Source organism: Temnothorax americanus, unplaced genomic scaffold, assembly GCF_048541705.1.
Source record: "Temnothorax americanus isolate GAGA-0224 unplaced genomic scaffold, ASM4854170v1 Scaffold6, whole genome shotgun sequence".
In the NCBI taxonomy this organism is placed as follows: Eukaryota; Metazoa; Arthropoda; class Insecta; order Hymenoptera; family Formicidae; genus Temnothorax; species Temnothorax americanus.
The window spans coordinates 2,304,171-2,317,953 of record NW_027509751.1 but is presented as its reverse complement, the minus strand read 5'-3'; the positions used below and the strand labels follow the sequence as shown (position 1 = coordinate 2,317,953).

The 13,783-nt window shown below is 34.4% G+C and overlaps 2 protein-coding genes across 7 annotated transcripts in view; one reads left to right on the top strand and one right to left on the bottom strand.

Annotated features, from left to right (window-relative positions):
* Window positions 1-2,203: 2,203 nt before the first annotated feature.
* Window positions 2,204-3,992, bottom strand: LOC143905120 (BOS complex subunit TMEM147). Of its 2 annotated transcripts, none has more exons than XM_077420301.1 (4): window positions 3,760-3,992; window positions 3,543-3,681; window positions 2,699-2,935; window positions 2,204-2,616 (listed from the first exon to the last, which is right to left on the bottom strand). In XM_077420301.1, exons 1-4 carry the CDS (start codon window positions 3,834-3,836, stop codon window positions 2,365-2,367), a joined length of 705 nt encoding a protein of 234 aa, XP_077276427.1. In that variant the 5' UTR covers window positions 3,837-3,992; the 3' UTR covers window positions 2,204-2,364. The 2 variants fall into 2 exon arrangements, with proteins under 2 accessions (XP_077276427.1, XP_077276428.1); XM_077420302.1 differs by having other exon boundaries at window positions 2,699-2,920; window positions 3,760-3,986.
* A 142-nt stretch (window positions 3,993-4,134) lies between these two features.
* The window catches only part of LOC143905122 (uncharacterized), a 32,771-nt gene continuing 23,122 nt past the window's right edge, over window positions 4,135-13,783 (top strand). For 4 of the 5 annotated variants that reach the window (XR_013259111.1, XM_077420306.1, XM_077420307.1 and 1 more), the window contains exons 1-3: window positions 4,135-4,820; window positions 5,021-5,306; window positions 7,615-7,789. Coding sequence is in view for 4 of the 5 variants with exons in the window: in XM_077420306.1 (XP_077276432.1) it covers window positions 5,031-5,306; window positions 7,615-7,789 (451 nt within the window). In the remaining variant the exon portion in view is untranslated. Of the gene's footprint in view, window positions 4,821-5,020; window positions 5,307-7,614; window positions 7,790-8,642; window positions 12,692-13,783 lie in introns of those variants that run through there. The other variant, XM_077420305.1, reaches the window with a different exon arrangement.

Below are 13,783 nucleotides of genomic sequence, written 5' to 3'. Positions count from 1 at the left end.
TAAATTATGGGATAATTTTCTGCTATAAGTACTTTGCTAAATAGTTATAAATAAGTGCACCAAAAACATTTTTAAAAATTTAGTTAAAAAATATTACAATTATAAAAATTATTAAGTACTATAAATTTATAAATATATAGTTATATATATATTTCATATTTTATTATATTTTTTAGATATATATTATATATATTTTTCAGTACGCGTATACGTTTTTCTTCTAAATTTTTCTAAAATCTAGAAAAAAGTCAATACATATTTTTCGTACATATTCTCGTAAAGTATAAAAACTTCGAGAAATAAATGAATATCTATTAGATATATTTTGTTTACAATAAGCTACTCGCGCGCGTGTATATAATGACGCCAGAGACACCAAATTTTTCTCGTTACACCTACGTAAGTAAACGTCACATTCTTATAGTAATTATAATTTATTACATGTGATAAGGGGAAAGTACATCAAATGTGTATCTGCACGTGATAAACGCATCTCAGTTACGTGATAGAGGTCACACATGATCTAGTGAAGTTCACAAAATAAATTTATAAAACTGCAAAGCGTCAACTTATTCCAGAATGTTCCGTTGTTATTCATTAACATATCGCAGGAATGTAAAATTTAATCTTCTATGCATATAAATGCAATTTTTTTATTTAAAAAACAATTTTTAAAAAAATTGTTATATTTTATTCCCGCAAAAAGAAAATAATGTGATAAAAATGCGATCAATATAAGTTTTATACATTGGTTGAAATAAAATTCTATAAACGGAATGACATCACAAGAGAAGTCGCAATAATTTATTTGTACATATACAAACATACAGATTCTCGTGAACCTTTATGAGAATTTATTGATATAATGTGCGTTATTAGTTAAATGGTCAATTTGAATTCCAGCATTGTCAACGATGCCGGACTAACTGGAAAGATGGTTAGCAGGTCTGTAGACAGATCTGTCATGTCCCTGAGCAGATTCTTAAATTACATATTTGAGGAAATACTAATTATATACTTGAAGAAGGGGAAAAGACTTAGTTTTATTATGAGAATCATTGGTTTAGGTCCGTTATTTAAACACGGAAAGTTTATATACTTCTAACGCATCTATCAGAATGGAAATTCCACTGTGTAACTCTTTCTGAGATGAATCTAACGTCAACAATATAAAGGAAATACTCTTCTTTAGCGATTTATACATTTTCGAGAATTAGCAAAATTAATAAACTATTATATCTTTCAAAGGATTCTAATCCAGCATATTTTTGAATTAAGTTATATATAATATAAAATATCACAAATATATTTTTTCATCTATAGTTATTTTGATTAATTGTCATTGTATAGTACCTATATTTTAAACACAAATTAGATGTGTAACATCCAGATATTGAAACTAGCAAAATATTGTTGCAAATTTATCATAAAATTAATTAACAATAGCTAACACACACAGAATAGGTTTAATTTCTTTCGAAAAGATATTTATACTCAAAGGAGGGGGAAATAGTTTGTCCCTTTTAGCTTTGGCTGAACTTCAGATTCAAAACAATCAAGGCCTGTCATGTGCGAGCTCTATTCTAAAATGATTGTCACCGCGTATATTTATTGTATATACAGGCCTGCGGTCACTAACGTCCATTAACCGCAATAGAACGGAGTCTTTAGAACAAAGGATAAAGTGAGACAGCAGAAATCGTTTGGCCATTGTTCTCAAAAGAATATTCTTCAAACGAGGATACAAATTAATATAATAGGACTGACTAAGAATATACATTTATAAATGTTTCATTTTAACACAGTTAATAATTTAAAAATAATAACTTTATATTTTATATATGTTCATATTTTTTTATTAAAAAATTGAGTAAAAGATGTATTATATCTATACGATATACTTAGAATCAAGGAAACCGAAGATATAACAGACATTTATATAAATTTTACATATATTGATACAAATCACTTTTTCGTGATATTATTGTATTTGGAAAAATATATCTCTTTGGTATTTTTGTATCTTTAAAAAAAGTATTATTTGAAAAATATAATCAACTTTAAAAACTTTTCTCTTTTCGCACATAATATACTGTAGCATGTTATTGCTCGCAAGATTATTGGATATATATTTAATAAAGTGAAATGCTTTCAAATTGTAAAATTTATAACACAAAATTATGAAGATAAAAATAATACAATATAAATGTAATAACAACGAATTTATTACGTAATATACAATTATAGTATTATTGGAAAATGGGAAACATCAATCAATGAATTGATCAAAACGACTGTACATCACACACACACACACACACACACACACACACACACACACGTAATATGTACATAAATTAAAGTTTAGAAAATTCCAATTGAATGCGCGAGACCTGCGTAAATATGCAACGTTGTTGCGCCGATGAAAAAGGTGGTAATCGCCTTAATAATAAGTGCCGACCATGGACCAGCTAATAAAAATAATGAAAGAAAGTCTAGCATGAGTGGCCTGTACACTGTAAGCACAAGCATACCAATTACTATAGGAACTAAACCACGTTTTAAATCGTGTCTGGACCATAACCAAACCAATGTTGCGGTTGTTATGTGTTGCACCTGTTAGAAACAAATCGCATAAGTTTCCTTGCGCACGTCTGCCTCAATTTCTCATCATAAAATATAGATAATAAATTCTTACCAAATTGATGTTCGACTCGAGACTCTTTTGAATATATTTCCAATCAAACTCGGCGCCACGTGCTCCAACCCAGAGCAGCAAGAATCTTGTAAGCAGCACTTCAGCTCCTGCCCATCCTATACCAGCGGTTAATACCTTGGCGTGGCCTTTGCCAGGTATACTGTTTAGCACCAACAAAATTCCTACCAGGTCTGCCAGATCAATGGATGACTTTAAAAATTCCTGAAATTTATTTTTCTATTTTTAAAAGGGTGTAGAGCTTTATATAACACTTCAAATTATGAACTCTCGCCACATTTTGGTCTAGAGAACCGCTGTACGTTTTTTCAGTTTTCACATTTCTCACGTTCTACTTCAATTTAAATTCAAATCATTTTCTTTATCTAATATTATCATAAACATCTCTCTCTCTCTCTCTCTCTCTCTCTCTCTCTCTCTCTCTCTCTTTCTCTTATTCTTACATTACAAGCTATATTATACAAGCTATATATTATCATAAACATATAATTCTCACATTACAAGCTTATGAATATTAATTAGAATGAAAATGACAAAGCGACAAAGTCGAGCGGTCTCACGTACCAGAGTGTGGCGAATTAAGGACTCGAAAATAAGTGCGGCTAGCTAGGGTTATAATATATAAATTGATTGGTCTACTAATTTTTACAAATTCACAATTCAAGCAGAAAAGCTTATAAATTAATAAATTAAAAAATCAGGGGTAAATAGGGGCACTATCTATTTTTAGACAATATAAAGTAGATGCAATAAGTAACAGAATTTTAATGCTTGCCTGATTGCAAAGGAAAAGAAAACTTAGGAAAAGAGATCTGACAATACGTACTCCAAAAACATCAAAACTTTCTTCTCCCACATTGTCAGCAGTTGGAAAAAATGTTGCGAGCGCCAGCATTTTTACGAGCTGCGTGAATATGTAAATACCACCGGCTTGAATACATTTCCAAAATGCGCCGTACTCCGACCTGAAAACGTTTTTCCTCAATTACACGTCCCTTTAAAACTCACGAGGTTAGAACCGAGAATGCTCCTTGAATACTTACAGGCCGGAATATTTGTACGTTAAGTAGTATGGCACGTATACCAATGCCAGACAATTTCCGAAGTGATATAACGTCATTTTTCAGCGATGTTCAGTCAATTTTTGTGATATTACAGAAATGAACGAGTCATAATGAATTTACACGGACATCTCGTGGCATGTTACCTGTTACTATACATCTGCTCTTTTATTCCTATAGTTCTTCGCAGCTGCGCTGTACTTCTTGCACTTACGACGAAACAGATTAATTAGCCGTCACTGCCGTCAGTGCCGTCACAGAGAGAAGAGGAGAAAAAATAGAGAAAGTACAAAAAGTTCATTTATAAAGAACAAATCTTGCGTCGCAAACTGTGGTGAACTCTCGAAACTCGTAGATCAGATTTCTCAGCTCTCAGCAGTGCTCTGTGGATAAAGAGTGGTTCTGCCTGAAACTTCAACCTAACCAAACCTAACCCAACCACCTGTGTAAGCATGCTTTGATAAAAATCTCGTTATTTAATGTATAAAATATTATAACAAAAAAAAAAATATATATATAAATCACGTTTTTTGAAAATGAAGCTAAAATATTGTTTCGCTATATATCGTATTTTTATTGAATTAGTCAAAAGATGATCGAACCTGTTAGGTTATAAAGAAAGTGACGTGAAAAATATATTTTTTATTGATTTTGCGATTAGCCATCATATTAAACATCGTTTATATTGTTTATATTTTATTATGACATATATGAATCAAAGTAATAATTTTTATGATCGAAGATCATGTTTTAATTATTTGAAAATAGATTGGAATACAAAAGTGTCAAATGTTCGTGATTATAAAAAAAAGGGCAATGTGGAAATAGCGTACTTTCCGACTACCATTATTCACACACACACACAATTTACCGTTCGATCGTTCGATAAAAAGATTTTTTTGACGCCACATTACGTAGGCCCCTCTTTTCTATTTTAACCCCTTTGAAAGGGGTACAGCAACCCCTTTCCCCATAAAAAGGGGTAGCTGCTAAAAAAGGGTGCTGCAGCAGCAAAAGTATTGACTGTGCTTCTTCAGCGATTTGTGAGTATATACATTAAGATTTTTATATTTTCCATTTAAGTAAGTGTTACAGACATAGTATATAAGTGCTCTTATACAAGTTAAGCTAAGATTCGTCAACAACATAAATGAGTTAGATACTAATAAGACATCTGTCAACTTTTAGTGTACAAATATTGGATTGGTCAATTTTTTCTCCTGTTTTCCATCAAAATTGATAGGATACGGCACATGGGATTTTGGCTGCTCCGTCCGAGCATGCTCGGTATCCCGGAGACCGCTGCTCGCTGTCCCTCTCCAACGTTCCTTACGGAGGATAAACTCCTGGGGGTTGGCCGGGAGCTGCCTGTGATTGGGCAGGCTCGTATTGGATCTACCCCGCAGACTACTCTGCATGGAAAGGGTAGCTCAGTTCGCCACAAGCTGTTGTCAAAACTGCTTCGCAGTGTGCCTGTTTGCCAAGTGGTTGCCAGGATGTCAGGATTATGTGAAGTGGCAGCTTTGAAAGTGTGTAATAAGTGTACATATTATATATCAAGAACCATTTATTGAAAACTTACAGAAAAAGAGAGAGAGAAAAAGACTGTTTCAATGAAGGAATAATATTTGGGTCCATTTAAATTTTTTAAATATATTTTTATAGATATGTTATAGATATGTGCTTATGTTCATTTTTTGTTTTAGAAGTTACTTTCAGTTTTTTAAAAGTAGATCACAAAAATATTCTACAATGTTATATTTAAATACAATCTACAAAAATAAATACATGTGTTAACTAAGAATACATACATGATTTGTATTTTTTCAGCAAACATTTCTTTTAAATATTCTTTAATATATCTTGAATGATCTTGAGTTTATTTAGGCAGATATTAGAAGTTGCCTTCATATTATCTATAACTAAACTTTTTAAAACTGCAATAGTATATAAAATTATTGCTTACTATTTATTGAAGTGATGGAATAGCACGATGAAATTCTCAGTGAGAAAAAAATTGTATCCCTCTCTATCCTTTCAACTCTTCACCCTTTTTCATCCCTTGAATGAAAAAATACTCACCCCTTTCACTTCTTTCATCTGATCAACCCCCAAAAATGTGTACTAGAGCGTTGTATGCTGTACGAAGAAAAATATTGTTAAACAGATTGCCTTAAAGTAAAGCAATAATTTTATATAAATGTTTATAAGAATTATTGAAGAAATAATACATGATAAATTGGTAATACCTACATAAGTTATATGCAATATAATGGAATGATATTCCTTTTCTAGTATACATATGAGTATTTTTGTAATAAGTTTGGACTAAAAAGGAATATAATTTTCTTTCTATAGTCTATATATTTTTTTCAAATTTACATCTTTTTATCTTCTTTGAGGGTGAGAAATGGGTGGAGCTTACATTCCCTATTGCTTTCCATATAAGCCTCAGGAAAAAGGGTAGTCAGTTTTATGGTGGAGTTCAAGGGTGAAAGAACGTGTAGTGTGACTGGTTTTTCAATTATTTTCAAACAGATGTTTTTCGATATTCGTAACATCTTTAGTGGGTCTTCGATATTAATATATAAATGTAATTTTTATTACTCTACTTTAATTTTTATAAAAATTATATAAACTAATTTTCGGAATATATATAATATTATTCATTGTACATACTCTGAAGTATATCACGACTGGAAAAGGTATGTCAGTTTGTTTTTAAAATTTTTTATATTTGTGATATTTGTATATTATTGCCTTATTATTAAAATATCTTACTTAATAAGTTATTATAAAGATGTCTTATCGTAAATTTTTTTTTAAGTTTTTACACTGCTAAAGAACATTTCTCAATAAAAATGAGTATGATCTTCATCGCTTTATTTTTTATAACATTTTTGAAAAAATCGATTTATACTTATAAAGAGGCAACACGTTTCAAATAATATTCGTACGATGGCGCTACAATTGATTTCCTACAACACATTTATTTCAGCAGACTTATAATTATAGTACCTTATAATTGCAACAGATGACGTGGCTAGTGACTATATGGAATATTTTTTCCAAAATAATTGTATATTCTGAACGAATAATAATTCAGTAAATTATAGTAATTAGGATAAAGCTAATTTATTGTATTTAAAAATATTTGCAACACAATATTTTAACAAATTCAAGTAATTGATATTTTATAAGCTGTTACATATTTTATATGCTTGATTTTTTAATACTTTTGTCAGATCAAAAAGAAAAATATAAGAATTTTAATCTTATTATATTCATTGCATATATAACATCTTTTTTTTATAAATTTCTCAAAAATAACGAAATATTTTAGTAAAAGAAATAACATATACGTTATAATATAAGTTATTATTTATTCGTTCCATATTTTTGTTGTTAATTATATTATATTTAATTCCTTATTATGAAAATCGTAATAGAGATCTAATTTGAAATATAGCCAATTATTATATAGAAAATTCTAAATCTTGTTTTCATATTTTATATATATACAGCTCATTCTTTCCGATCAAAGAAGCTATCTTTCCCCCACATTTTACCAATCGCGCACAAATGGTTTATTTGAACTTAATGCTTCCTAGTGCTTTTCTCTTGGATTTATCTTGGATTTAGATACGAAGGTCTCGGATCCTGAGAGTGACGACACATGCGTCTCTCTCAACCCCCGAACTTCGCACTTTTGTTATCTCCCTTCTTCTTTGATGAACCACACAGCATAGGCGTGTTTGCATTTTCCTCCCTGGGGATGCTTACGGAACGGCGCGCAATTTCGGAAAGCCGATTTCAATTCAGCTCTCCTTTTTACAGGGAGAGACGAAAGCTCGTGCGCGGGCGGCGCAGGATTACGGGAATCGCGTAGACAGGCCTGTGAACACGTGCGAAAATCTCGTGTCTCGACGTTTGCGCCTACGGCATCGATCGTTCTTCAGTTTAGCGTTCCTCGCATCGGGAAAATCCGATTTCTCCTCACCTCATCCCTTCGGTAAGTAACACGACTTGCAAGAGAAGCGCATGGTATAGGATATACATCCGATTTGCGGTAAAATTGTTGGTTATATATATATATATATATATATATATATATATATATATATATATAAACACACACAGAGATCAGGAATTTAAATAAATTCAAAAACATTTTTCTCTATTTTTTATTTATCTAAAACTTCTATTTCTATGTTATCTATTAAAATATCGAACTTAATTAGGCAAGCAAGTATGCGTGTACTTTTGTACAAAATTAATTCTTTATAAATGTTTAAGACAAAGCGCTTTCTTCGTTATTTTCGTTATGTAAAACGATAAATATATAAATTATTATGAGAGAAATCGTCATGTAAGCTGCATTGTTCATATATTTCCACTTTTTCCATTGACGTTAGGATACTGTATTAACGACGAGCTTCATTTCCGGTTCCGGCCTTCATCATTTTCACACCGTCAACTCCATTCTTCCGTGTTCTGCCTCCGTACATTAGCACTATCGCCTCCCTTGCACATCGGAAATTTCCGTCTCTTTATGTCGATTCTCAAATCTTGATCCTTTCAGGATCGTTCGACTTCTCGCACGAAAAAAAAACTAATCTCTCTAAATATCGTTCTTTCACGCGTTCACTTTTGTACAGCAGAAAGAAGATTCAAAAAACATTAGGATTGATGTAGTACGATGAAGAAAGATAATACATGGTGGAAAAATTAATACATCTTCATAGTAATCAGAGAAATGTAGAAAAAACGGAAAGGAAATTCTATCATTTTCATCCCCATCTCCATATCTCTTTTCCCTTCTCCTTTTGTTTCACGGACGTTGGCATATTTCTTCGTTGTGTCAGTGCCGGTATATGGAAAAGTCCATAGAATGTTTTCCATTCCTTGTGCGCAACGGATAAGCACATTTTTATACGACAGAGAAATTGATATATTTTTCTCATTCAGCGGAAACAAGTGCAGGAAGGAATAATGTCCTTTCTTCAGGGCTCCAGGGCGAAGTTGTTAATATTCTACCGGCGCCTACGTCCTTTTGGGACAGTGTCTGCCAGCATCCATGTTACCTTTTTTGCTGTTTTTTTTGCTTAGTTCTATAATACTGAGTACCAGTGCAAGAAAAATTCTCGATTGCGATGTTGGAGTCTAATAAGACGCAAGTTGAATCAGATCGAAATCTTCAAGCGAGTTTCCTTGGAAATTTCCAAGCGGAAGTTCAAAAGTTGTCCAAAGAACATTTAATGGGTGTCTGCAAAGTTAGAATGTCAGATATTCCTCCCTTTTTACGTGTTACTGATTTTTTGTCAAATATGCTTGAGAAAATTGCGTTCAATACGGACAAACACGACTTAAAGATAAAATTTAGATTCGCACAAAAATACAAATATATAATATAATATATATATATATCTAAGATTTTATATAGATTTTATATTATATTGTACAAATATTTAAGATTTAAATACATATTTATAATTTCATCGAAATATGATGCAATGAGATATGACTACTGGCCTTACCGCATTTTAAACGGAATTGTACAAAAGATTCTTCGTGGTGTCTATTTTAATAATAACGAAGGCGGGGGATGAAGGAGGATTTCAACTGCAAAGATGCTTAATGAAGTAGACGCCGCGTAATTTCCAACCGAACTCTTTGATTGGCCATTAAGCTGCGATTTGCATATTTAAAGCGGGAAAGAAAAAACGGCGGGCCGCGGGTGAAAAAAAGTTTTTAACGAGCATCTCTTTATTATTTAATGTCTGAGACGGTGTTGCGCGGAAGTGACTCTAATTAAAGAGATATAATTGGCGGATGTACAAAGGCGAATAAGGCTCTTCGTTCCGACGAAGCCGCGCTGTCGTCGATATTCTTGCGCGGCGCCGCGCTTCCAATTAATCACTCTTTCGCGCGGCATTAATACTATCCCCGTGTTTTTCAGAGAGGGAACGGTTGTATTATCCGCGCGAGAAACGTTTTATTATACGGGCTGTTCGGTTCTCTCTATAAAAATAGAGACTATACAGACAGCCAAAATAATGATGCGCGGACAAGAAGGCTTCTATAACGAATTTACTGCATGATGGTGTATAAAATAAAAAATTTTAAAAATTTTAAAAATAAATATACTAAAAATTCTCGTGTTATAGGGATTATGTAATTATGAAATGAGATTATTGGGATCACTTATTAATAAAATTCATGTAATAACTGGCAGTATTGATTTTTTTTTTTTCAACATTTTATTTCAAATGCTCTCGAAATCTGGCCAATGATAAACATATTCTTAATGTTTAAATCTAATAGGTAAATTTTCTATATGTCTATTGTGAGATGGCATTTCTGCAACTATCACGATTAATTTTTCAAAATTAATCAGCTATGTGCTTAAAGTGCATGGACGAAGGATAGCACTTTGCATTTCTCCCGCTGCACAGTGCGGATACGGTCGTCGAAATATTGCTCGGGCCGTTAAACATTACTGAAGAATGCTTTTAGCATTCCAGATATCGCTAGTTTGTTTGAGTTTCGGAGGTTATCCGAGGCACGATCCGGGGCTAAGAACTGTCCTTAAATGTGCCGTAAACGGGCCCATGTGAAATAGAAGAAAGAGGCGACCGAGAGAGCGAGAGTCGTACTCTAACTTTGTAAAGGTGCCTCGCGCTTTACCAGACCGGCCAGGATCCAATAAAAACTTTACAGCCCCGTAATGAATGCAAGAAATAATTATCTCATGAATACATTAGTTTTAGTATCTCCCGACACGGACACGGCCCGTAAAAGCAGCATTGGATATCTTGACCTACGATTTCCAGTGCGTGCTCGCTTCCCTATGATCCTTAATCGCCACTCGCTCGCCGCCCTTTTTCTCTTTCTCGCAGTCCAGCCATTCTTCCTTCCTTCCTTCCTTCCTCCTTCCTTCCTTCCTTCCTTCATTCTTCCTTTTCTTTATACTTGCCAATATTTTGCCGAAGAAAAATCTGTAGCGAGCATCATGGATTTTCTCCGAGGTGTATTTTATTTTGATAAAAATTAATATATTGTTCACAATGAGTAAGCAAGAAATTGTCTTTTAGGGAAATATGATTTTGGTGTAATATTTTGACACATTAATACAAAATATTTTATTGTCGATATAATATAATAGTGGGTTTTTCTTATTTATTTCGGATCTGAATATTTAAGTAACGATAAACAATATGTAGATAACGTACAGATATCGCGTTTGGTTCAAAAGGAGTGTCGTTCGTTTCGATTCTGTATTAGTGGAAATCCTCTAATGTGAATATCCTAACCCCTGCGGAGTGGTGAAGAGTGGGTGGTTGTTGGGGGGAGGAGGGACGATGTCAGTTAGGTGGAAAGGGAGGTGTGCGTCGGTGCTGTGGCATGGAGTGATTGATCGTCGCCTCGCGACACCCCCGTGTTCTCGTAGAGTGGATAAAGGGGTGGAAAAAGGAGTGGAAACCCTTTCACGCTTTCACGGATCAGTCACAGGATCACGTTTTCCGTGCCATCCCCCTCACCCCTTGGTACACGGGACATGCATCACCCTGCCATCCACTTCTACTTCCCTGACTTGTGCGTTTGCTCGTGTCGATGTCGCGGAGATCGAATCTGCAAACTTTGCGCGATGGGAATGCCCCTCGCGCGTCGCCCTCGCGGTTTATCGATCCCGCGATACGGTGGCGGTGATATCAATTTTCGGGAACTTTTACGTTTGGATTAAACGCGATTAAAACAAGATGAGGATACAATTTGATAATTCGCATAATACGCGAAATACCCCATCTCGTTTTTCTTAGCATATTAACTATATATTTTGATAATGACGCTCTTTATTCCCGCGACCCGTTGGATTTATCCTACATTTTTCAAAGGAACGATCCGGAGAAAATGTCGCCATCATTTACGGAGCGCATGCTTCATCGGAAGCGAACGGGTAGATGACGGTGGCTCATACATCAGACACCTAATTCCTCCTTTCGCTCGAGTGTTAACTCTTATATCTTATCCATTTAGAAGTTCCATTTGGCGGTGTCCGCGCAGCCGACTGCCTTGTCATTTCCAAATTGACGAGGCCACTATGTGTCGCTGATATCCGCAATTTTCTCGTGCACTGGAATTATCTGCTGGCGAAACCAACAACTTACTAAAGAGTTATTCGCGCGCGCGTATACCGCGTCTTAACTTTCTTCGCTGTGTTGACAGATCCTGATTGAAATAAGGGTGCAAGAGAAAACCTATTATGTGACTCCGAAATTCTTAAAAGTTACCCATTGGCTCATATAAGTTCTAAACACGATTATCTAATTTACCTTTAATTACGAGTACGTTATCAGTTTAAGAGAAAAATATTAAAATGATTTCCATTAATCGCAACACAATTTTATTATCATTATAAAATGTTTTATTATACAATACAAGAGTTTTGCATACAGCGTTTTAATTAAAGATGTACGACTTTTCTAATTAAAGATATATACTCGCGATCGATCGATAATGGCCTTTAGTCGAACGATGGCCTCGGCGAATCAACTATGAAGAATTGTGGGGATACAGGAGGAGAAATTGGATATTGCCGCTAAATATTTGAAAGACTTCCGATCCGTAGAATTTCCTTGATATCCCACGGGACGAGCTGCGTCTCGCAAGTTCCCTGGAAATCTCCCCATCTTTTGGTTTTAAGCGACCAATTAACAAAAGAGCTTTTTTTAGCGTCGTTTTACCGTACGCTCGTACGGGAAAGAGTACTATTGATATTGTGTCTTCAAATCGGGACTCAAGTTTTCTTATCTTTATTTCAAGATTTTCCAAGCTTATCCGACGATCTAAAAATCTCAGCAAATAAGAACACTACTCGATCGTTCCTTCGAAATTGCTATTTTCGCTTAAAACTCATTGAGACAATATTCAGCTGTAATAATTTGTCATAATTATTAAACGGATAAAAATAATGTAGAGCTGTATAAATTTATTTTTTGCCGGGAATGTAATAACTGAATGAAAGGAAAAGTTATTTTAAAATGATTTTCTTCCGTATTAAAAGTTTGCCAGAATCAAAGCTGTCCAGCTTTTGTACTCCGACCGAATTGCTTTACGTTGACTCGTCTATCTTGATCGAAAAGGACGAGACTGTAGACCTCTGGCTCGGGGAGAATTTTAAAATTGACGATTCTAGCCGAGAGACGTATAGGTGGAAGTACGATTCCCCTGGTTCGATCCTAGCTTGGATCGGGAGAATGTGTTTTTCCGCGCCCTCAAACACGTCACATGAATAAAAAATATTCTTCAAAGTTGCCAACCCCAGCGTCTGGCGGAACGTACCGGAGTCCCTTGTAGCGGTCAATCGTATAAGGAGGGTAGAATTGCGGAGCACTGCATATCGGGGAAAATGGAAATCGAAGGGAAAAAAGTCGTGTGTTGTCGCGGCTCTCGTCGCAATAAAATCGTAACTTCGATTATAATTATCAGTAACAAATTTTGGAGAGAATTCTCAATTTTTCCGTTTATGAATTTATCTTAAAATTAATTATTAACTGCAGTTATTCTATTTCTTTAACAAAATTACTGCTGCAATTAAATATTAAACAGTTTGAATGTGTCAAAGGAATTCAATTTTTGTTGAATCATATTCAAACTTCTCTTTAGCAATGTACATATCTTTTTCTCAGAGAGATCATAAAACATAGTAAATCAACCAAAGGATGCAATCTTCTACGATATGCACGTTTCCTTCGGAGCTGATTACTTTCTCCGTTAGTTTTTCTATCGATTATCAGAACCCAAACTATCGAGTCTGAGAAAGTTCGACGGGCAGAAATGGCAAAGACGGCGATTCGGTAGGTCGGCGTCGATAGCTTCTTCCCGCTGAAGCTAACCCTAATATATTGGATCGAGTTTACAGGGGGATGGAGTCACGTTGCGCGGGATAGAGCGGGTGGAGATCTGCGAAGGTAGGGGTTGGAGAGGAGGAGAGAGGGGAGGTTAC